The sequence below is a fragment of the Camelus dromedarius genome, chromosome 13 (assembly GCF_036321535.1).
Source record: "Camelus dromedarius isolate mCamDro1 chromosome 13, mCamDro1.pat, whole genome shotgun sequence".
Taxonomy (NCBI): Eukaryota; Metazoa; Chordata; class Mammalia; order Artiodactyla; family Camelidae; genus Camelus; species Camelus dromedarius.
Window position 1 is genome coordinate 50,090,914 of NC_087448.1, and position 24,138 is coordinate 50,115,051.

The 24,138-nt window shown below is 36.8% G+C and overlaps 1 protein-coding gene across 7 annotated transcripts in view; it reads left to right on the forward strand.

Moving 5' to 3' along the window:
• The window catches only part of NAA16 (N-alpha-acetyltransferase 16, NatA auxiliary subunit), a 57,667-nt gene extending 36,868 nt beyond the window's left edge, over positions 1–20,799 (forward strand). For all 7 annotated transcript variants that reach the window (XM_064493116.1, XM_010991186.3, XM_010991188.3 and 4 more), the window contains 10 exons: positions 791–960; positions 1,303–1,455; positions 4,199–4,327; positions 9,990–10,203; positions 11,030–11,223; positions 15,176–15,284; positions 15,710–15,808; positions 16,434–16,577; positions 18,357–18,454; positions 19,194–20,799. In XM_064493116.1, coding sequence (XP_064349186.1) covers positions 791–960; positions 1,303–1,455; positions 4,199–4,327; positions 9,990–10,203; positions 11,030–11,223; positions 15,176–15,284; positions 15,710–15,808; positions 16,434–16,577; positions 18,357–18,454; positions 19,194–19,391 — 1,508 coding nt within the window. In that variant the 3' untranslated portion in view covers positions 19,392–20,799. The remainder of the gene's footprint in view (positions 1–790; positions 961–1,302; positions 1,456–4,198; positions 4,328–9,989; positions 10,204–11,029; positions 11,224–15,175; positions 15,285–15,709; positions 15,809–16,433; positions 16,578–18,356; positions 18,455–19,193) is intronic.
• The last annotated feature ends 3,339 nt before the right edge of the window (positions 20,800–24,138 follow it).

Sequence of the window (24,138 nt, forward strand, 5' to 3'; positions counted from 1 at the left end):
CCCTGAAATGTAGTTTATACGAGAGGAGCAAGGTAAATGCTTGGCTCTTTGCCTTTATTTGTTACTTCTGTTTTAATTTATGCTAATTTGTGTGTTGCATTGTTGTCATTTCATTTGGTCGGCCAGTCTAGGAGCCCTTCTGTGTTTTATGTAGTAGTTTCCTTTCCACTCTCTGTACCTCGTTTTATACCTGTATGTTTTCCCTTCTGAAACCCATTTTGAGAGCTTGGTGTTTCTTTATCTGCTCCTGTAGCTTGAGGGTACAGGATGGGGAACTGGGTAGAACTTAGCTGATTGGATGTGATCACCTTGTCAGGAGTGTATCCTCTTCATACCCTTCAACTTTGGGTTTCCCTGGTTTAGGGTCAAGGCCTAGACAATGCTGAGTAAGCTCTAGCAGTCCTTACCTTTGTGGAAATCTTGCAGTGGTAGTTAGGGACATCCTTTCTCCAGGCTGTTTGCCTTGACTTTTCCTGGACCTGCTGCCTTATGCTCTCAGCCTGAGCATTCGTGGAGTTAGACTGATTGACTTCTTTTCCCGAACACTGATTCTTTGGAGTGAAGTAAGGATTAGAACCTTGTTTCTTGTTTCTCTGCTTTGCTGCCACTTTTTGAACTTCCTGGCATGAAATCTTACCTCTTTCTGTTGAAATTGGTCATTTTTGCTGGGCTTTTACAGCTTACTATTGTGATAATTATTAATTTCACTATGCATTGGGGAAAATAAAGTATGTGATTTGCTTTACTTTGCCTTATTCCCTATAATAATTTTATATTTGTTTGATTACAGAGAAAGGGGAGAAAGAACCCCCAACAACACTGCTCTGGGTTCAGTATTTCCTGGCACAGCACTTTGATAAACTTGGGCAGTATTCTTTGGCTTTGGATTATATTAATGCTGCAATTGCTAGCACTCCAACTCTAATAGAATTATTCTATATGAAAGCAAAAATTTACAAGGTAAAATCTTCGTCCTATGTTTTTTGAATGGTTGAAGAATCTGGCCATTTTAAGAACCCTTGGAGTTCTTTCTTTGTAGAAATAACTTTTAGGTACCCTGATAATCTCTTCCTAATACTACAATTAATTCTAAGGAGACTTATGTTTAGCTGTATAATCAATATTAATCATTTCATCCAGCTTTTAGTAAACATGAATTGTAATTTATCTAAAGATTTCTGGATAAATTTGACAGAAATGATAACAGCTTTCTAATTTGTCTTTAGAACTTTTTCATTATATTGTACCCATGTTCTCTTAATCATAAACTGATTTTTTTAAAAATACTGTCATCTCTTAAAGCATATAGGTAATCTCAGAGAAGCTGCCAAGTGGATGGATGAAGCACAGTCTTTGGACACAGCTGATAGATTCATCAACTCCAAATGTGCAAAATATATGCTTCGAGCAAATATGATAAAGGAAGCAGAGGAAATGTGCTCCAAGTTCACAAGGGTAGGAAATAGCATGTAATTGTCTAAGTTAGTAGAATTAAGCTTAAGTTCTGTGATGAGCTGGGAAGTTTGCTGCTAAAGTTCCCGAGGATTCATTTTTGTTACTATTTTTTAAAATTCCATTTAGCTCATATCCTGAGTATGGTTTCTTACTGTGGTTGAGTGTGTATGCGTGTGCTTCTGGTGGGGGATGGTTAAAAAGCAATCGCAGAAGCAAAATACCTTTGTACAAATTAAATTCAACATTCATTTATGATAAAACTCTCCAGAAAGTGAGCATAGAGGGAGACTACCTCAACATAATAAAGGCCACATAAGACAAACCCATAGCTAACATTCATACTCAATGGTGAAATGCTGAAAGCACTTTCTCTAAGATCAGAAACAAGACAGGGATGGCCACTTCCACCACTTTTATTCAATATAGTATTGGAAGTCTTAGCCATAGCAGTCAGACAAGAAAAAGAAATAAAAAAATCCAACTTAGGAAGAAGTGAAACTGTCACCATTTGCAGATAACATGACACGATATATAGAAAATCCTAAAGATGCCACAAGAAAACTAATGGAATTCAACAGTGAATTCAGTAAAGTTGCAGTTGCATACAAAATTAATACACAAAAGTCAGTTGCATTTCTATACACTAACAGTGAACTGTCAGGAAGAGAAGCTAAGGAAGCAGTCCCATTTCCCAGCATCAAAAAGAATAAAATACCTAAGAGTAAAGCTACCTGAGGAGGCAAAAGACCTATGTTGCAAAAACTGTAAGACACTGATGAAAGAAATTGAAGACTACACAAACAGATGGAAAGATAATGCTGTGTTCATGGATTGGAAGACTTAATATTGCTAGAATGGCCATACTACCCAAGGCAATGTACAGACTCAGTGCAATTCCTATCAAAATACCAAGGGCATTTTCTCGTAGAACTAGAGCAGAAATTTTTGAAGTTTGTATGGAAACACAAAATACCCCGAATAGCCAAAACAATCTTGAGAAAGAAGAACAAAGCCGGAGGAATCGCACTCCCTAACTTTAGGCTATACTATAAAGCTACAGGAATCAAAACAGTATGGTACTGGCACAAAACCAGACATCTGGATCAATGGAACAGGCTAGAAGGCCCAGAAATAAACCTGTAGACTTATGGTCAACTAATCTGCAACAAAGGAGGCAAGAATATGCAAAGGAGAAAAGACAGTCTCCAATAAGTGGTGCTGGGAAAACTGGCCAGCTACATATAAAAAAATGAAATTAGAACATTCTCTATGATACAGAAAAGTAAACTCAGAATAGATTAAATACCTAAATGTTAGACTGGAAATCATAAAACTCCCAGAGGAAAACATAGGCATAAATCATAGCAATATTTTTTTTTGGATCTGTGTCCTAAAGCAAAGGAAATAGAAGCAGAAGTAAACAAATGGTACCTAATTAGAGTTAAAAGCTTTTGCACACAAAGGAAACCATCAACAGGATGGAAGGACAACCTGCTGAATGGGAGAAAATATTTGGAAATGATATGACCAATAAAGGGTTAATAACCAAAACATATAAAGAGCTTATAAAACTCTACATAAAAAACAAACAACCTGATTAAAATTGAGCAGAAAGCGTGAATAGTCATTTTCCAAAGAAGATATGCAGGTGGCCAACATGCACGTGAAAAGATGCTCAACATTGTTAATCATCAAAGAAATGCAGAATTTTCACTGTTTAGAATATTTGTGGAGCTGCTGATGCAAATTGGACACTTCTAGTTCGTAGAGTTTTTGAAATGAAAAATAATGTAGATTTCTTATAATTGTATATAGTTATCAAAAAAGGCAAATATATGCAACCATAAAGAAGAAATAAAATACAGCCATAATTTCATTTACCCAGTGATAACCAGTTTTTGTACTTTTAATGAGAATTCTGAAAATTGAACTGATGACTCAAAGTGGGTGTGGAATAGGAATTGAAGGCTGAGCTCATTTATTTATGTAAATGTGCCTTTGTTATCTTTCCTGGGGTCACATAAAATATATTTTATTTCACTTTATTTTTGTGGGAGGAGGCAAGCATAAAATATATTTTAAATAACTCTTCTAAATTGTGACAAAACTCCAGTGCCCCTGTGCTGAAACTAGTTACTTTATGTCTTAATACTCATCTCAGAATTCACAGTGAGCCCGAAATAACAGATTCCATTATTTGGTTTTGTCAACGCACTGCAGAGTTGGCATGGAACAGGACATACTGTTAGAAGCAGACACATGGGCACAAAGAAAGTGACAACTGATAACCTAATGTGGAGGGAAGAGACTTGGGAAACTGAAAAGCAGGCTTGGAACTATTATTAAGAGATTTGGAAATGATGCTGTACGTAACAGTGATCCTAAGTGTGCAAGGAAAATTTGAGTTGCTTTTGCTTCATAAGCAAAAGATAGGCAGTGCTTCATAGGATTACTGTCTTAAATAGATTAAATAAAAGCTTTGGTGTTTAAAAACTTAGCTTTAGTAATTTGGAATCTTTTCTATGTAGGATGCTGAATACCTCAACAGAGCTGGATAAATAAGACATAATTTTAAGTTGGTAGGAGCCTTTTGGAAACACATTGATACATTTGTTATATAATTTCTTAATTCTGTTTATTGTCATAATAATCCTTGTAGACAGAGTTGTAGAAAGAGAAAATGAGATTTTTAGGGTCTCTTTTAACTGTTTGCTTCCTATATTTATGATTGCTTCTGTTTCAGGAAGGAGTGTCTGCCATGGAAAATCTAAATGAAATGCAGTGTATGTGGTTTCAAACAGAATGCATTTCAGCTTACCAGCGTTTGGGAAGATATGGGGATGCCTTGAAAAAATGCCATGAAGTAGAAAGGGTGAGTTGATAGAATTTTGGCTTCATTTTTCTCCTGTAAGGTGACGAAAAAAGCAGGTAGACTTCTACATGGGATCATCTGCCTCTTCCAGCTACTTTGGGAACTTCATTGTGAAAAAATTCTTGATTCAGAAGTTGTGAATAAATGCTTGCTTTCTTTTAATCCTCAAATGGTTACGATTTTGACATGTCTGCATATTTTTTTCTGAAGGAAGAAGGACAAGATTAGTAAGTTATTATTGCTACTATTAACATATATTCAAAATTTCTATTCCCTAATCGGGCCATTATTTGATTTTCATCACTAGCCTAGAAGGATGCACAAGCTGATGGCCACCTCTTTCCTCTTTACGTCAGGATCTGCTCCATAGTCAGCCTCTCTCCAGTTTGTCTTCCCAGCGTATCTGTTCTCGCGTTCAGCACTTTGTACAGCAACCTGGGGCTGCTTTGCCAGCTTATTTTATTACTTGCTAGGGGTGTGTGTGTGATTTGCCTTAGTGAGGGGACCTTTCTTTTCCTTTGTGTGAATTTTTGTTTTCCTGTTCTTTGTCATCTCTGAAGCACTCTCCTTCCAAATGGACCACAGGAGGAAGAGAGCCACAAATGCACCCCTGAGGCAGGCCTCAGCATCCCTCAGCTGTGGGTCGCTCGGCACCACTGCCCCAAGCTGACGCAATCTAGAGCCACAGGCGGCGTAGTCAGGTGAGCCTGATGTCTGCGCTCTGGCAGGCACTTTGGCCTTTTTCCCACATGAAACTTCTGAGGTTGCCCAAGAGGAAGGCTAAATTTTAGGGGGTGGCTTTGGATGGGAACTGGAACTAGGGTGATACCCAAGCCCTTTTAGGAATAATAACCTAGTGTTTGCTTTGTTTTGTTCTGTTTTATTTTTTTTCCCTTTTAAGCCTGGACTTGATGCTGGGGAATATCCTTCCCATCTTCTTGGAAAATATAAAGCCCTTGGATGACATGTGAAATATTCAGACGGTATCCAAGCATCCTAAGTTTAAATCAGGCTCTTACTTCTGTGACAAAACGGTAGACACTTATTTCGACACTCCTAGGTGATGATCAGTTTAAAAGCATCTGCTTGTTACTAAGGAAAGATACATTTCTACTAACCAGGACATTCTCAGGGAACAGTCCATTGCTCCCTGAATGAGGAGGCTGCTAGGCACTTACTGATCAGCAATTCCAGCAGGACCATAACTAGAAATTTATCAGATTTTCTGTGGAAGTCAAATCTGAGCACCTTAGGATCATTATAAACTTCTTCACCTTCCAGTCCCTTTCCTCCTAACATTCATACCTCGGCTTTATTCTTTTCAATAGTTTTTGAGGATTGTTAGAATATGATTACTGGCTGTTCAGTTACCACATTTCAGTTAGATTGCACTTTCTCAAGTTTTTAGCGATTTTGATCACCTGTGGCTTGACCCTTTAACGTTGTGGGGGTTTAGAGGCACTGACCCTCTGCACAGTTGAAAATCCCCTTGTGACTTCTAGTCAGGCCTTTGTAGTGCGATTCTTAAAGCAACCATGGATGGTGAAGTTCTGAAGTATTTATTTACTATTGAAAAACTTCATGTGTAGGTAGACCCATATAGTATTGTTCAAGGTCAGCTGCACTTCCAGTTCAAGAAATATGTTTTGACTGGTAGAAAGCATTTTTGAAGGAAAAAAAATTTACAGGAATCATTGGTTATTGGAGATTAAAACATGACAGAAGATCACATCACCCTCTGGTCGTGTTACATAATTATCATTGCTCAAAACTTTACAAAATGTCTTCAGGGTTTGCTGTTGGTACTTGAAAATATAACCAAAAGCAGATAAACAAGAAAAGATCCTATTCATATTCCACTTGTAAGCTAGTCTTTGTAGTGAATAATTCAAATTAAAAGTAAATAAGACTTAACTCTCCTAGTGGTTTAATACAAAAATGTTAGTGTAGTACAAATTGCTGATTGATGCTTCTGAAATTAATTTCTAAGAAAAATTAATGTAATCTAAAAGAAAATTCTTGGTGATTTAGCTGTAAGGATTTAAGGGAAATCACAGAATTGAAAGACAAAATAGATATCTGCTTGAGTTACTTTTGTGCCTAGGTTTTAAATATTTTAGTACAGGAATGAGCACTTTTCAGAATTCAAACTTTGCAGTTGACCTTCCAAATAGAAGATCAGTGAATAGAGAAATAAGTTCCAAGAAAGACTGAGTGTTTCTTCTCCCTTTAAGAATTCATTCAAGGATTCTTTCGCTGGAAGCAGTTTCAGTTTAGGACATACTGCTGTGAGCTCTTACACTCACAGTGGGATTTCAAGTGTTAGGATTCTGGAACGGCCCATTGTAGTGCTTTTTCTGCCTTCATCTTGCCCCGCTTACAGGATTTTAGGATTATATATAAAGGTTATGTAGTCCAACCCAGTCTTTTGTTTACAACTTGAGTTTTATTAAAAACAAAACAAAATGACCATCCTCAAAGTATTAGCTATAAAACTTTTGTTCAGAATAATTTGTTTTTTAAAATGGAGGTACTCGAGATTGAACCCAGGACCTCGTGCATGCTAAGCACGTGCCCTGCCACTGAGCTATACCCCTCTCCCCAGAATAATATTTTTAATTATTTTATCTTTCAAGAATTGATTTTCTTTCTTTTCCCTTTTTTTTCAGGTGGTTAGTTTCTCATTGTTTTAATATGCTGGTTTATATCTGAAACAGAGCAACAATACATATTTCTAAAATTTTTGATAAGATCTAGAATTTGTGATAGATCAAACCCATAGGAAGTTCATAACTTTATCTTCTGGTGGTGTGTATCTTAATCTCTATCAAATTGACACGTGCTTTATAATGACAGATTTTCCTATAAGGAAATAGAGTTGCTTATTGCCCTCATTTGTCTAGTTATTATTATTTAAGTCCAGAGATTTTTGTTGCCTTTCTGTGTATAAACTCTCATTAGTCTTCTCCCAGCATCTCTGAGGAGTAACATGTGAGAAATCTGGGTCAGAAGAGGTGGCCTGGTAGGGAATTCCTAAAGAAAACCGCGCTCTTAAGCTGTGAATGGCATTTCTTAATTCTTTGCTGACTTGTCTTACTTTAATTCAAGCCTAATTTTGACAGTTTAAGCAATTCCTGCCAGCATTCCCCCTAAACTGTCCCCCACCCCCAAAAGAGAGAATTAGCATTGATACTGAGGGGAAAAGTGAGTTAAGGGCATGAGCTATATGTGAACATTTGGGTACCTGTTTTCTTCCAGGAGCTAAGTGACCTCCTCATGCTCATGTTTGGATAAAGTGCAGGGAAAAATAACTTTACCTATTTGCTTGTTTATGTTATCTAGTGTATTTTTACGTTTTATAAATTTGGAGACTTAAAACACCCCAAGGTAGTACTAGGGAGACCTCTGTGGTAATGTAATAGTTCTGTATCTTGATTGTGGTAGTCGTTATGCAAATCTACATGTGATGCAATCACACGGAACTGTGCACACACATCATACCACTGTCAGATTTGGTTTTGCTATTGTTACTATCTGTATGTAAGATGTAACCTTTTGGGGGCAACAGAGGGAAGAGTGTAGAAGGACATCTCTGTACTACTCTTTGCGAGTTCCTTTGTATATAATTATTCCAAAATAAAAGTTAAAGAGGAAAATCACCCTAAGATTATTTAGTTGTTTTTGAGTAGGGATCTGCCATTCCTGACTAGGTTTCTGAGAGAGAGGGCTTTCCATGGAAAAACTGAGAAAGCCTCAGACAAACTGGGATAAGCTGGTTATCCTCTTTATGGAAGACATTAACTGGAGAGAGGCAACCTGTGGGCTGTTACTGACAAAGAGGCGGCTTAAATGTTTGTGGTTCCATATGGCTCCCTCCGAGCCTTGACTTAAATCTGTGTCTACTAATGCTGCTAGGAGTACCTCTTTCAACTTGTGTCTGCCTTTTTACACATAAATGTATCTCAGCCTAGAAAAAGTCCTGTAAGTTCTTAGAAGTTTTCATCTCCATACGTGTTCCATGATTTTGGGCACTGCCATTATTCGTCAGTCAGCTGTATTGAATTTTAAGATACTATGTTGCTAGATATAACTTCATTTACGTTAACTATGTACAGCTATGTAATCCCTTGATCGAAACAAAGTTTATGTTATTATTTGATTTGTCTTATTGACAACTTTCAAATATAACATCATTAAAGCATGATTCTTGAAATATTAAATATAAACTACTACTAATATAAAAACTGAAATGTTCATTTTTTTCCATTTCTTTCCTGTCACTGTACTTTTATCCTTTTTTAAAAAAATTTTTATATATATTTTTACTGAAGTATAGTCAGTTTACAATGTTGTGTCAATTTCTGGTGTACAGCACAATGCTTCAGTCATACATGAACATACATATATTTGTTTTTATATTCTTTTTCACTGTAAGTTACTACAAGATACTGAATATAGTTCCCTGTGCTATACAGTATAAACTTGTTTATCTTTTATCCTGTTTATCTTAGTATTCTTCCCTTAAAGTCTCAGGTATTTAATGTAATTCCATGTATAGTGTACTTCTGATTACCACGACGACTAAAATTATCAAGTGATGTGAATAATTAGTAATGTGTCCTCTGCACACGTAGTTGCTAGGCCTCCAGGACAGAGGGAAAATGAAGTAGTGGAAGAGTTTGGTCTGTATTTGTGTAATGAATCATTCACTTTCCTGTATATTTTTGGAGGAGCTAAAATAGGGGAAAGGGAAGGAGACAGAGGTAGAGATGCATGTAGGGGAGAAGATAAAAGTATAAGTTGTTTCGTCTGGGAATTAGTCAGCTTCCCATGTAAGGGATTAGTTCTTAGCCCTTTTGGTGCAGTGGACCCTCAGAGGATTGGATGAAAGCCTCGAGCTCTCTCCTTAGGAAAATGCTATTCTTGTTTATACGTAGACTCCAGATTAAGAACCTTTGCTAAAATAGAATGGAGATAGATTAAAGAGAGTGAAGTGAGTGAGAGAAAACAGTAATGCTCTGCATTTGTTACAGCAGTTTACTGTTTAGGGTGAACTTTAAAATACTTTTTTGATTCTTTAACAACCTTATGAAATTGGCTGTGTATATTTCTTTATTCCTAACATAGATAGATAATTGAGGCTCTAGGAAATTAAGCGGTCACATGTCTGATAAGCAGCTTCTCCCCTGAGTTGGCAAATACTGTGCTTAATGAATGTCTGCTGTGCTAGGCCCTGTGCCAGGCAGTGGGGATGGAGATGACAGGCTGCCCTCGAAAAGCTCATGGCCAAGTAGAGCAGTCTGATTTGTAAACATTCACTGTGAACCTATATGTATGTAGTCGCCATTCAGAGCTCTGTTTAACTCTGCCTTGCTGATTTTGGGGAAGTACTGAGCAGGATTTCATGAAACTATAATATCAGTATGTTGTTTTTCTAGGTTTAGCAAATAACCTGATCATCTGACTCATTACACAGAAATTGAGCATCATCATCACAAAACACGATCTATAGGGAATGGGCATGGATTGTAGGAAGAGAAACTTAAGTTGAAAGCAAAGAACAACTTGCTGTCCTTTATATATTAAACACTTTTTATTATTTTCTTTTAAAAGCAGACATCGACATCAGTGTAAAAGATAATTTTGTGGTTTTGTTTTTAAGCATTTTTTTGAGATAACTGATGATCAATTTGACTTCCATACTTACTGCATGAGAAAGATGACCCTTCGTGCCTACGTTGACCTTTTGAGATTAGAAGACATACTCAGGAGACATGCCTTCTATTTCAAGGCTGCTAGATCAGCAATTGAAATATACTTGAAATTGTATGATAATCCCCTAACCAATGAAAGCAAGCAACAAGAAATAAATTCAGGTAACTAAAAGGGAACTTGTTTAAAGAGATTTGAAAAGAACACAAAATTTCAGAATGTCATTAACGTAACAACAGATAGAAAAATATATGTCAAGTGGATGTGAAGACAGCATTAAGATAACTAATATACCAAAAAAAAAAAAAAAGTTGGGCTAAGACTTAAAAAAAAGTTGACAGGATGTCCTGTAACTGATGCTTCCAGATTACCCTAATGGAATGATTTGTCTAGTTTTTATCTTTGGTAGGACCAATTCAGGAAAAATAGAAATGTCTGTGGGCTGGGCTTTTTATTTTCTAATTGTCATTGAAAATAGGTTTGAGCTCCTTAGGGAAAAATATATATTCATACAGCTTCTCACATCTATTTGACTGAAAATAATAATGCCAATATGACTATCTGTGTTCACCCTTTTATTCACTAAAATGTTAATATCTAAGAATATTTGTGAAATAGTCACATGGAAGCAGGTTTATGATCAGATGATGTGTTTAAGCGCATTGTCTCACTTATCCTTGATGTGTTCCAAGAGGATTGCTGGTGTCATCAGCTCCACTTTTTATAGTTTGAGGCTTGAGACTGGGAGAGATGAAAGAGGTTTACCTAAACCCACGTATCGTGGAGGAGGCAGAGCTGGGTCAGAACTGGTTAACTTCAGTTGATGCAGCATTTGCCGTTTGTGTGCCAGGGCTGAGCTAGTCCTTAGGAATACACTAAGAACTTTCATATAGTTGCCCCTCAAAAACTAGACTAATGGTATATATGAATAAGAGTATGAGGAAAATGGAAACACTGACTCAGAATTTTCATTCATTTGGATATTTATAGAAAACCTGTCAGCCAAAGAATTGAAGAAAATGCTTAGCAAGCAGAGAAGAGCTCAAAAAAAGGCTAAACTTGAAGAAGAGAGAAAGCATGCGGAAAGGGAACGTCAACAAAAAAATCAAAAGAAAAAAAGGGAAGAAGAGGAAGAAGAAACCAGTGGTCTCAAAGAAGAACTTATACCAGAGAAATTAGAAAGGGTGAGATGACTAGCTTTATTTGTTTTGACCATAAACATGATATATTTAAATCTATAAATCAGAAGCCATTTTATAGTATTTGTAGTATTAGCCAAGGTCCTTATGATGGTTATTATTTTTGAGTGATGATATGTAAATTTTGGCTAATGCAGATTATAGATAGAATTGTAGTTATGGTAAGCAAACTAATGGTCCTCCAGATGTGTCCACATCCTAGTCCCTGGAACCTGTGAATATGTTATGTTACACGGCAAAAAGAATTAAGGCAGCAGATGGAATTTCTGGTTGTACTTAGCTGGCTTTAAAATAGAGTAGCCTGGATTATCCAGGTGAGCCCAATGTAATTAATCACAAGGGGCCTTAAACATGGGAAGTCTGAGTGGTATGAGAAAGACTTAGTCCTTTCTTGCTGGCTTTGGAGAGGGAGGGAAGGAGCCACAGGCCAGAGGATGTGGACAGTCTTGAGAAGCTGAGTCTTATTGACACCTTGATTTTAAGCCCAGTGAAACCCATGTTGGACTTTTAAACTACAGAACTGCAAGGCAAAAAGTCTTTGTTGTTTAATGTAGTAAATTTTATCATTCATACAGAAAGTCAATAAGGAAACACAGGCCTTAAATGCCATTTTAGACCAGATGGACGTAATTGATATTTACAGAGCATTGCACCTGAAAACAGCAGAATACACATTCTTTTCAAGTGCACATGGAATTCTCCAGGAGAGACCATGTGCTGGGCCACAAAGCAAGCCTTGGTATATTTTAAAAAACTGAAATCATATCAAACATTTTTCCTGACCACAACTTAAGAGGCTAGAAATCAACTTCAAGAAGAAAACTGGAAAAACATGTGGAGGCTAAACAATATGCTACTGAACACCCAGTGGATCACTGAGGAAATCAAGAAATGCCTGGAGACAAATGAAAATGAAAACACAGTAATCCAGAACCCATAGGATGCAGCAAAAGCAGTTCTAAGAGGAGGTTTATAGCGATACAAGCTTACCTCAGGAAACAGAAATCTCAGATAAACAACCTTACATCTAAAGAAATTAGAAAAAGGAGAACAAACAAAATCCAAAGTTAGTAGAAAGAAAGAAACCATAAAGATCAGAGCAGAAATAAATGAAATAGAGACAAAAAAAAAAAAATCAGTGAAACTAGCTGGTTCTTTTAAAAGATAAACAAAATTGATAAATGTTTAGCCAGACTCAAGGAAAAAAGAGAGAGGGCCCAAATCAATGAAATCAGAAATGAAAAAGGAGAAGTTACAGTCGGCACCACAGAAATACAAAGGATCATAAGAGACTTCTATGAACAGCTATATGCTAATAAAATGGACAACCTAGAATTAATGGACAAATTCTTAGAAAGGTACAATCTCCCAAGATTGAACCAAGAAGTAGAAAATAAGAACAGACTAGTTACCAGTATTGAACTTGAGTCAGTAATTTTTAAACTTCCAACAGACAAAAAAGTCCAAGACCAGATGACTTCACAGGTGAATTCTACCAAACATTTAGAGAAGAGTTAACACCTATCCTTCTGAAACCATTCCAAAACATTGCTGAGGAGGGAACACTTCCAAATTCATTCTGTGAGGCCGGCATCACCCTGATAACCAAAACCGGACAAAGATATCACAAAGAAAATTATAGGCCAGCGTCACTGGTGAATATAGATGCAAAAATCGTCAACAAACTATCAACAAACCAACTCCAACAAAATATTAAAAGGATAGGATCATACATCATGAGTGGGATTTATTCCAGGGATGCGTGGATTTTTTTGATGTCTGCAAGTCAACCAGTGTGATACATCACATTAACAAACTGAAGAATAAAAACCATATGATCATCTCAGTAGATGGAGAAAAGGCTTGTTACTTATTTGGTCATTTTTAGAATGACCATACTTCCCAAGGCATTCCACAGATACAGTGCAATCCCTATCAAATTACCAATGACATTTTTCTCAGAACTAGAAAAATTTTTTTTTTTACTTTGTATGGAAACACAGAATACCCCGAATAACCAAAACAATCTTGAGGAAGAAAAGCAGAGGTGGAGGAATCACATGCCCTGACTTCAGACTATACTACAAAGCTATGATAATCAGAACGGCATGACACTGGCACAAAAACAGACATCTAGATCAATGGAACAGAATGGAAAACCTAGAAATAAACCCACACACTTACGGTCAATTAATCTACAACAAAGGAGGCAAGAATATACAGTGGAGAAAAGACAGTCTCTTCAATAAGTGGTGTTAGGAAAACTGGACAGCTACATATAAAAGAATGAAATTAGAACATTCTCTAACACAATATACAAAAAGAAACTCAAAATTAAAGACCTAAACGTAAGATCAGATACTATAAATCTCCTAGATGAAAACATAGAACACTCTTTAACATAAATTGCAACAATATTTTTTTGGATCCTAGAGCAATGGTAATAAAAATAAACAAATGGGACCTAATATAAATAAATGGGACCTAATTTAAAAAGCTTTTGCACAGCAAAGGAAATCATAAAACAAAAAAGCAACCTACAGAATGGGAGAAAATATTTGCAAATTATGCTACCAGCAAGAGGTTAATTTCCAAAATATACAAACAGCTCATACAATTTAATATTAAAAAAGTATAAAAATACAATCAAAAAATGGGTAGAGGGCCTAAATAGACATTTCTTCAAAGAAGACATCCAGATGGCCAATAGGCACATGAAAAGATGCTCAATATCACTAATTATTAGCGAAATGCAAATCAAAACTACAAGGTATCACTTCACACCAGCCAGAGTGGCCATCATTAAAAAGTCTGCTAATAATAAATGCTGGAGAGGGTGTGGAGGAAGAGGAACCCTCCTACACTGTTGGTGGGAATGTAAATTGGTGCAGCCACTATGGAGGACAGTATGAAGGTTCCTTAAAAAACAAAAAATAGAGTTACCACATGATCCTACAATCCAACTCTTGGGCCTGCTTCATTGCAGCACAATTTACAATAGCCCAGACACGGAAACAACTGTAATGTCCATTGATGGATGACTGGATAAAGAAGATGTGGTACACACACACACGCACGCACAATGTGTATATATACATATACACACACAATGGAATACTACTCAGCCATAAAAAAGAATGAAATAATGACATTTGCAGCAACATGGATGGACCTGGAGATTGTCATACTAAGTTAAATCAGACAGAAAGACAAATATAAGATATCACTGATACGTAGAATCTAAAAAAATGATACAGATGAACTTATTAACAAAACAGAAGGAGTCTCACAGACATAGAAAACAAACTTATAGTAAATACAGTAAATCTTTAGTAATTTGTTAGAGCAGCAATATAATTGTGTATTAAATATGGAAACATTTTATGTATCTCGCTAGATAATGTTTTAGCTACAAAGAGATATCTCCATGATTTCTCACAGTGTTAATAGTTATTTAGGAACCAGATTTAGAGAGATATTCAGCTTTCTGGTTTATTCACTTGAATCTGGTATAAGTAATTTAAATTTGTCATTACCTTTTTTCAGTTATGTAATGCGGTTATATTTGTTTCCGTACCTTAAATGTTCGTAGTTTAAGGGGCTTGGTGGGATAATGATACTTGTAAGTATAATGGTACTTGGTGTACCATTGCCTTAAGTCTGTGGAGTAATCTCCCGCATTTTCTTGGTTTTTATAAAATTATCTTGATTTTATAATCAGAAAATAGAGCTATTTCCATTTTGAAAATCATTGACTACTTTGTTTATAGTTGATAGTTTTAAAATGTTTTATTGCTTATTTAGTTACATTGTCTAAATTATTGTATGCATTAATTTTGTATGCATTAATTGTATGCATTAATATAAAATTTGGGGGAAATTTGATGTGTATAACTGATTTATAAGTATAATAATTTTTCTTTCTGTTTCAAAATAGACAGAAAATCCGTTAGAAGAAGCTATCAAGTTTCTTATACCTCTTAAGAACCTTGTTGCTGATAACATTGACACCCATCTATTAGCATTTGAAATATATTTTAGAAAAGGTAATAAATAATTTGAATTCAGATTTTAATCCTTGGTTTTATTGGTGACCATATTCAGTTTAATCTTTGTGAGTTAAATCTGTTTTTGTTTCTTAGAGTATCATTCCAGCCTTCCACAAAAGCTATTAATCCCTTTTTTCTTTGCTGCTCAAACCTTTACTGAGTAATAAATTACATTAGTATGATCAAATGAATAATTTGAAATCATACAGATTGTTTGCCTGAAGCAATTCCTCATAATTTTTCAAGCATTCCTTTAGAAAATAAAAGTTGTTTTTGGTAACCAAAGTCAGCTTTCAGTTTTGCTTATGAGTGTTTTAGGAAAGGTAACATTTTGTTCCTGGATTTTAAGTGAGTCTAAAATAAAGTGAAAAGAACATGCATAAATATTGATCCTGTTACTGTTATATTTTTTTCTGACATAGGAAAGTTTCTGTTAATGCTGCAGTCTGTCAAACGAGCTTTTGCCATCAACAGTAATAACCCATGGTTACATGAATGTTTAATTAAGTTTTCTAAATCTGGTAAGTATAAGAAAGGAATTATTTATGTAAAAGTAAATATAACAGTTCAACTGTCTTCCTTTTAAGCTGGACATTAAAGAGATTTGCAACAGTGTAAAGCAAAAATAGATATAATATTTATAGTATTTATAAAGATGTGTCTATAAAATGAACATGCTGGCAAAGATACGTTAAATTAGTGAATTTTTTTGTTTGCTTGTTTGAACACTTTTTTTTAAACATTTTTTATTGAGTTATAGTCATTTTACAATGTGTCAAAATTCCAGCGTAGAGCTCAATTTTTCAGTTCTACATGAACATACATATATTCATTGTCACATTTTTTCGCTGTGAGCTATCACGAGATCTTGTATATATTTCCCTGTGCTATACAGTATAATCTTGTTTATCTATTCTGCATATGCCTGTCAGTATCTACAAATTTTGAAATCCCAGTCTGTCCCTTCCTCCCCCCACCCCCTTGAGAAATCAGTGAATTTTAAGCTAGAGTGTTTTTATATTCCAAAGGAGCAATAACATTTTTGACGTGTAAAATATATCAGGCTTAATAATAAATGACTATATATCAAATGATTTTGTTTCAGCGGACAAAAATTTTTTAATTCCAAATGTTCTGTTTTTATAGTGTCTAACCACAGTAATCTTCCAGACATTGTGAGTAAAGTTCTATCTCAAGAAATGCAGAAAATATTTGTCAACAGGGACCTGGAAAGTTTTAATGAGGATTTTCTCAAGCATAATGCTACCTCTCTTCAGCATCTACTTTCAGGTTGGTATTTAGCTCCTGGGTTAAAACGTTTATGGAAAAAAGTTAGAATGTGATATTAAAGGAAAAAAAAGTTTGGAAAGATGATCAGCCTCACTAATTATGAGAGAGAAAAAAATGAACGCAAAACCATGTTGACCTTTCAAATTAGGAAATTTGTTTTTTGGTTTTTTTTGTTTTTTTTTTTTGAAGGAGATTGAAGGAGATGGGAAAGATGTGGTGTAAAAGCCCTCTTGTATTTTGCTGCTGTAGGTGTGAATTGGTCCGGCCATTTAGGAAAGCAGTTTGTCATTCTTACTAAGACCATCACATTACCTGTGCCTTTTGCTGCAGTCATACATACCTGTGTAAATAATTTTAAAGATTTAATCTAAAGCAAAGAAAGGATTTTAAGGACAAGGATGTTAACTGAAATGCTGTGTATAAGGATGGGGAAGAGAATGAAGCAAATTTAATTCATGTCCAATGATATGGGAAACAGTAGCAGGTTCATAGGATGGGAATACCAGGTAGTCATATAAAGTGCTGTTTATTCAGAAGTTTGAAATAACAGGACTAACATACAATACCTTCTCAACTATGTAAATATATACATGGCATAAAGGTTGGAAAGAAGTGTATCCTAAAGCTTTAAAGGTTGCCTTTGGGTGTCGTGGTTATGAGTAACTTATATTTTCCTGTGTTTTTATTACTTTACTTATTTTGCGTTTTGAGGACTTATATATCCTGCTTTGTTACAGGAAGGATTTTAGGTGGTTTATACCAATTTATAGAATAAAAAGATACAAACTAAATGCAAACTTGAAAAAGATTGTGGAAAAAATTCGGGACAAAATGAAGTACATAATATAATTCACCATGCTCCTACTTTAAGCCACATATTTAAATATTTGAACCTAAGCTTTCTTGTCGTAAAGGGAAACTTCTTGGTTCTATCATTTATGGAAAAAAGTTAATACCTCTGAAAAATCAACAACACTTCTCAGTACTAAGGGCTAGATAAGAATTTCTCTTCAAGCACACAGGATAATAGAAGAAGACATTTCTATATTATAATAATGAGAAATGTCTTTCTAAACATTATGTGAAATTCTAAGGAGAAGATAATTTTTGCCACATTAAAAGAAAACCACACCATAAAGACAGTCACAAGGCCAAGTAGGAAAAATATTCACAGATATGTAACTGATTAAAAGCTAATAGTATACATATTACTGTTATAAATTCACAATAAAAATGTAAATAAACAAAAGCCCAATTAAAAATGAGCGTAGAATATGGACCACGTAGTTGACAGCAGAAATTATTTAAAAGCAACTTTAAAAATGACATACTTTCTTTGTGAATATGCAGACATTTTCCTGTTGTCCATCTCGCACACTGCTCTTTGGCAATAATTTGTTCCTTAGATGTTTTATTTTAGGGTATCATCTTTTAAAAATAATTTTAGTTGAAATACTGATTGATGCCACAAGGTAACCCATATTTACATTTATTGTTACATCATTTCTTAGGGATGAGGCTGTTAAATCTGGTCTCCTGGTAGATGTTTAAAAACCATCTCTTTGTGACAGAAAAAGCCCTGATGTGTAGTATTCTGCCATAGTGTGAATACTCCTAGTGCGACCCAAAGCTGTCAGTGGGATGTCCCAGGCTAGGGAGCTGGGAAGAGACGGCACCGCTGGCTCCCGAGAGCGGGTAGGTGCAGCCCCAGCCCCCGCTGACTGGGCACCTGCAGTCACTGGGCAGTGCGAATCATTTTGAAATGTCTTGGTATTTCAGGTGCTAAAATGATGTATTTTCTGGACAAGTCAAGGCAAGAGAAAGCAATTGCTATTGCCACTAGACTGGATGAAACGATAAAAGATAAAAATGTAAAGGTAAGATTTTTCACAGACTGATTTCTGCAGATTATGGATACTGAGTGACTTAATGCAACATGTCTTTACAACATAATTCTTGAGGGAGCCTTCACAGTTATGTCTGGATTTGAATCTCAGCTGCACCCATTAGGAACTGTGTCACATTAGGCAAGGTACCTCTCTTAGCTTCCTTTTCCTCACTTATAAGATAAGAATGAAAATACTGTCCATCTCAGAGTTGGTTTAAGGATCAACTGAAGTAGTGAACTGTGGTGCTTGGCACACAGTAAGCACTCAGTAAATGGGAATTGTTGTTATTAATCAAGGACACTTCCATTTTAGTGGTCACAGTTTTCAGAGATTCACCTTTTCAAATATTAGAATTTTACTACTTTTTTTAAGGCTTTGCACTGTTGATTAAAAAAATTTTTTTTTAATTTATTATTATTTTATTTTGCAGAGGGAGGTAATTGGGTTTGTCTTTATATGCTTATTTTTAATGGAGGTACTAGGGATTGAACACAGGACCTCGTGTGTGCTAGGACCGTGCTCTACCACTGAGCTAGACCCACCCCTTCAGAGCTGATTTTTCAAGTGTTCCTTTTTTGAGGGGATTACTTACTATAGATAGCAAGAAGTTAGTTTAAAATGAGGCCTTGTTAAATTTTCTCTAGCTTAATTAAATTGCATCTTTTGATTAAAGTAATCAAATTTCTTTTTTTAAAAAAATAATTTTTATTTTCCCCTGTTTAAATAGACTTTAATAAAGGTTTCTGAGGCACTGCTTGATGGCAGCTTTGGGAACTGTCATTCCCAGTATGAAGAATACAGGGTGGCCTGTCATAACCTGCTTCCTTTTACTTCTGCTTTCCTGCCTGGGGTGAACGAAGTCAACGGTCAGAACACAGCGCGCAGCCAAACAGCTAACTATGATGTCTTGGCAAATGAAACTTGAAATCCCTTAGAAAGTTGATGCCTGTAAGACGCAAAGCTGAATCCAGATCAGGGTTTCCTTTCTAACTTGTATTTTAATATAGATATGAAATGAAACACAGTTGATCCTTGAACAGCATGGGTTTGGATCGCAGGGGGTCCACTTACATGTGGATTTTTTTGAGTAGTAAATATGACAGTATGGCGTGATCTGCAGTTGGTTGAATCCATGAATGTGGAACCCCAGATAGGGAGTGACCGCATATGCAGAGGGCCAACGGTAAGTTCTAGGCGGATTTTTGACTGCACTGGGGTAACTCTTGCTTTTGTTCATGGGTCAGCTGTAATTGGATAGAATTTTGAAAGGAGTTCTGTAAGCTTATTTTACTCTTCATCTGATTCAGCCAGTTTACATAAATGTCTGTTAAAATTACCTGTTTATCCTTGCATAGTTTTCTTAAACTTCTGCATTATCAGCATTGTGATGGGTGCTGTCACTTCATAACTATGATAATTTCTTAATTAACCTGACTACAGCTCCACTATATTATTTTCCTTAGCTCCTGGTTTCATTTCTAAATCTGTGTTTTGATCCCTTATTGATTTGTTTTGTTACTGTTTACTTGCTTTTTAGTTAAAGTACATCAATTTTAAAGTGTTAATAACGATATGTTAAAAACAATAAGGAACTCCTTTTGGCAGATATTTATTTAGAACTTACTTCAGTTTGACCTTTTGTCTAGCTTAATTTTTGTGTGTGTGTGATTTATCATTTCCTTTTCAATATTCATGAAAATGATATTTTCTGCTGAATAAGGATACTCCAGTTTTATGTTGATGATTCAGTGTACAGGGATTTGTTTGCCACTTAATCATGGAAATTCACTGATAAATTTGTTGCATATCTCTCGATCAGTCTTAAAGGCCCACAGATGAGAATTATGCTTTCTTCACTAAATTGCTTTGCGTGTTACCAAGTAGTTTATAGGTGAGTGGTGTGCCACTGGGAAACATAATGGGGCAGATTACAAATTATAATGAAACATGCATACTCTTACAGCCATGTGTTGACTATTAAATATGTCTTTATATCAGCAAAATGAGAATTTAAACTATCAACTAGTTTAACTCTTAAAACATAGTATTATTGAGCAATATATTTTTGGGAGGATGACTTTTTGTTTTTTCTTGTACAGAAAACAGTAATAGAACCATTTAATGTGTTTCTTTCAGAACCGTGTAAATATGTTGGTAATACCAGTACTTTCTTTTAAGGCAACTATAAATTCAAAAGGGGAGATTTTATTTAGAGACATAATTAAAATAGTTTTCCATCACTCTAAGCTGATACTTAGATTCATAATTGTTGAGAGAAAAAACTAACTATAAAATAATGTCAACCTATATATGCTATAATAAATTATTTTGTACACAGTTGCCTATTTGTGTTTATTATTGCTTCCCACTATCAAAGTATTTTTGCAAAATGTTTTTTCTTTGAGGGAGTGAAAACTTCATTTTTATACGTTTATTTAAAAAAAATAACCACCTACCGATGTATTCTGGTGCCTCAGCAGCTTGGCTTCTTTTTGGTGTTTTAATAATTTTAGAAGTAGACAGTTTTTGTCACTAAATATCCTGGGGAACATGTAATTCGTTGTGTTGCATCTTTTTGCAATTTGTCCATCCAGAGCCATCCACTCAGCTCTTCTCTCTGGACATTTTATTTATTTAGCTTCATTATAAATGCCCTGATGTCTCCAGCCTGGTCTGTCTTGAGTGGGAATCACAGAGCCCGGCACCAAGAAATCCTGATGACGAATGCTTGCAGTCACTAAGTACTCGGAGTACTGTCACTAATCTCACTTGACCCTCCTAGTTGCCCAGTGGGAGAGGCATCGACTACCCTCGTTTTACATGACACTAAGCTAAGAGGGGTGGAAGCTTTTCCCAAGGCCACACGGATTTTCCGTAGCAGAGCAGGATCCACACCTGCTGCTTCCAACTTTGCATCGCGTTCCTTCCTCTCTGTCGTCACGCTCAGTAGTCCTGTACTGTCTTACCCATTGGTCTGGCCTTGTATGTGTTTAAAGTCTTGTCTCAGTAAGAGAGTTGGTTTCCTGAGAGCAGGACCCAGGCTAAGCCCATAGCAGGCATTCAGATCCACTCCCTGACTTATGCTTATTTCCCAGTTAGCAGGTTTGCATGAGGTTCAGAGCAGTAATTGGCTTTCTGAAACTTCGAAGTGAGTTCATTGTTTCCCCACTGGAGGGCAAGCTTTCCAACTGAGTTTTTACTTTTCTGATTTCTTAAGAATTAAAAGAACAACTGTACATGGGCCTGAGTTGTTTTCTGGGTTTTAACTATTTCAGGGAAATCAGATTGTTTCCATATGTTGGAAGTTGTGTAATATATACATTTCTGATTCATTGAGTCCTGAGAGTTGTCTTTTGTAGAGATTAAAAATCCCTAATGCAGCTTTTGTTAAGTGTAAAGGCACTGCCCAGTGGAGTTTTGTGTGGCAGTGGGCTTTGATCTGAGAGGGGAAGAATGGGCACTGGTTTTAGGTCACACCCTCCCACGACCCCCTTCTCCTTGTTTCTAGAGTAGGAGGGTTAGCCAGGTGACCAGTATCCCATGATTACTGTGTTCTCAATCTAGAAGGCCCTTAGAGTCAAGGATTGTGTAGACCCATCTTGGTTACCCCACAGGTACCTTCCCTGGCACAGAATATGGCCCCGGGAACGCGGGGCAGTTCTGCTTCTGCAGCCTTCTGCTAATTAAAGTGGTGGAAGCAGCCTGGGTCTGTGCCCCAGTAAGTCACCTCAGCCCTCTTCCTGGGCTCAAAAGTCTACACAATGGGAGTCTTAAGTAGGGGACAAAAGAAAACCAAGCCTTTGAATGCACTAATCCAACTTGTTCCACATATAAAAATAATATGGCAGCTCTCTACATATACAAATCTAGCTGCCTGTTCTTGTGCACATGAGGATTCAGGTTCCCTTCCTGCGCCACGGGTCTGTTTCTGAGCTTCACTGCAAGACCTCCGTTTGTAGACCCTGAGGAATGTGTCACAGCACAACTGCATGTCTTCTCCCATGGTCACCAGGGGATCCGAGAGTTGTGTGCACCTAATACAACCTCTTCCAAATGTGATACCCATCAGCCACTTCTGCCAGGGGGACGAGTAACTTGTATTCAGTGGGTTCTTAGATGCTCTTGTCTCATCTTCATCTGTCTTTGCTGGTAGGGGAGAGCTTTAATCGACAGCACTACATCAGTGGACGTTCTCACTTAAAGTCAAGAGAGTAGGACCTGGAGTGAGATGATATTTTGAGAGCATCAGAGGAGTCTGATCTATTTATTTCTACACTTACAAAGGGAATCTTTTTTATTAGCAGAAATGGTAACTGTCTTATCTTTGTAATGTGAAACAGTGACCACTGACAACCGACAAACAAGTTGGGGAACTGAGGATTGACTGTGACTTTCATCAATATTCATTTGTTGCATTTTTTTGTTTGTTTGTTTCTTCTGATTTATGAGCAGGCATCAAAGCTTCAGGAAAATTTGTAATAGAAGAACTTGAAGTGGTAAAATGCTATTAGTTGCTTAATTTTCCCACCAATGGAATAAGGCTGCCATTATTCCATGTTAGTGGCCAAACATACCTAGCTGAAGACACAGCCAGACCTCCTAGGACCAGAGTTCAAGGACCACTGCCCTAACCCTTCAAGGCTCTGCTCTACTGTCACCACCTTCCTGAATGCTTCCCTGACTCCTCTGATGCAGTTTGTCTACTACCCCAAATACACATCAAGCCACCTTACAGCAATGATCGCACTGCATTTGTCACACCTACCTTGCTGGGGTGTTATGTGGTTCCGTGTCTCATCCCCACTACTGGACTGTAAGCTTCTTGAGCCCAGGGATGTGCGTCACTGCCTGGGTTTGAATCCCTACTCTGCCACTGGCAGCAGTGTGATCTTTGGCAAGTGATTAATCTCTCTGCCTCCGTTTCTTCATCTATAGAATGGAGCAATCGTACCTCCTTCATAGAGCTGCAGTGAGGATTAACAAGTTCCATGCAAAGCACCTAGAATGGTGCCCGAACAGTTGGTGCCACATCCGTGTTTGTAGTCGTGGCTGTTACTTCTCTGTCTCTCCCACGCCACCTTGCTAGGCCTTCCTACCAGGAGGTGGGCTCCTGATGGATCCTGCAGAGTAAGATGGCTTTCCGCTGTGCCTTGAGTTCTTATTCAGTAGGAGCTTTGTGGCCAGCCCCCCTCTCGGGATCTATGAGGCCTCCTGTGCTCTCTCTCTCCTACAGTAGATGCCAGCCCACCAGGCCATGCCCTGTCTTCTTACTGGAGCTGCTGTTTAAAGACTTCTGAGAGGGGAGAGGGTATAGCTCAGTGGTTATCACGTGCTTACTGTGCACAAGGTCCTGGGTTCAGTCCCCAGTACCTCCATGTATGTAGGTGGATGGATGGATGGATGGGTGGGTGGATGGATGGATGGGTGGGTGGGTGGGTGGGTGGATGGATGGATGGATGGATAGATAGATACAAAATTATCCCCTCCAAAGAAATAGTACATTTGTATAATAGAATTTTATGCTCTTATTAAAATTCCAATTATGAAGGCTGTATAGCATCACCAGAATACATTTAGCCTAATGCTCAGAAGGCATGGATGGTGACTGCCGCTGTGTAAGTTCTGTCTGCATGTGGACAAAATCTGGGAGATGTCTGCGGAAAGCAGTGGTA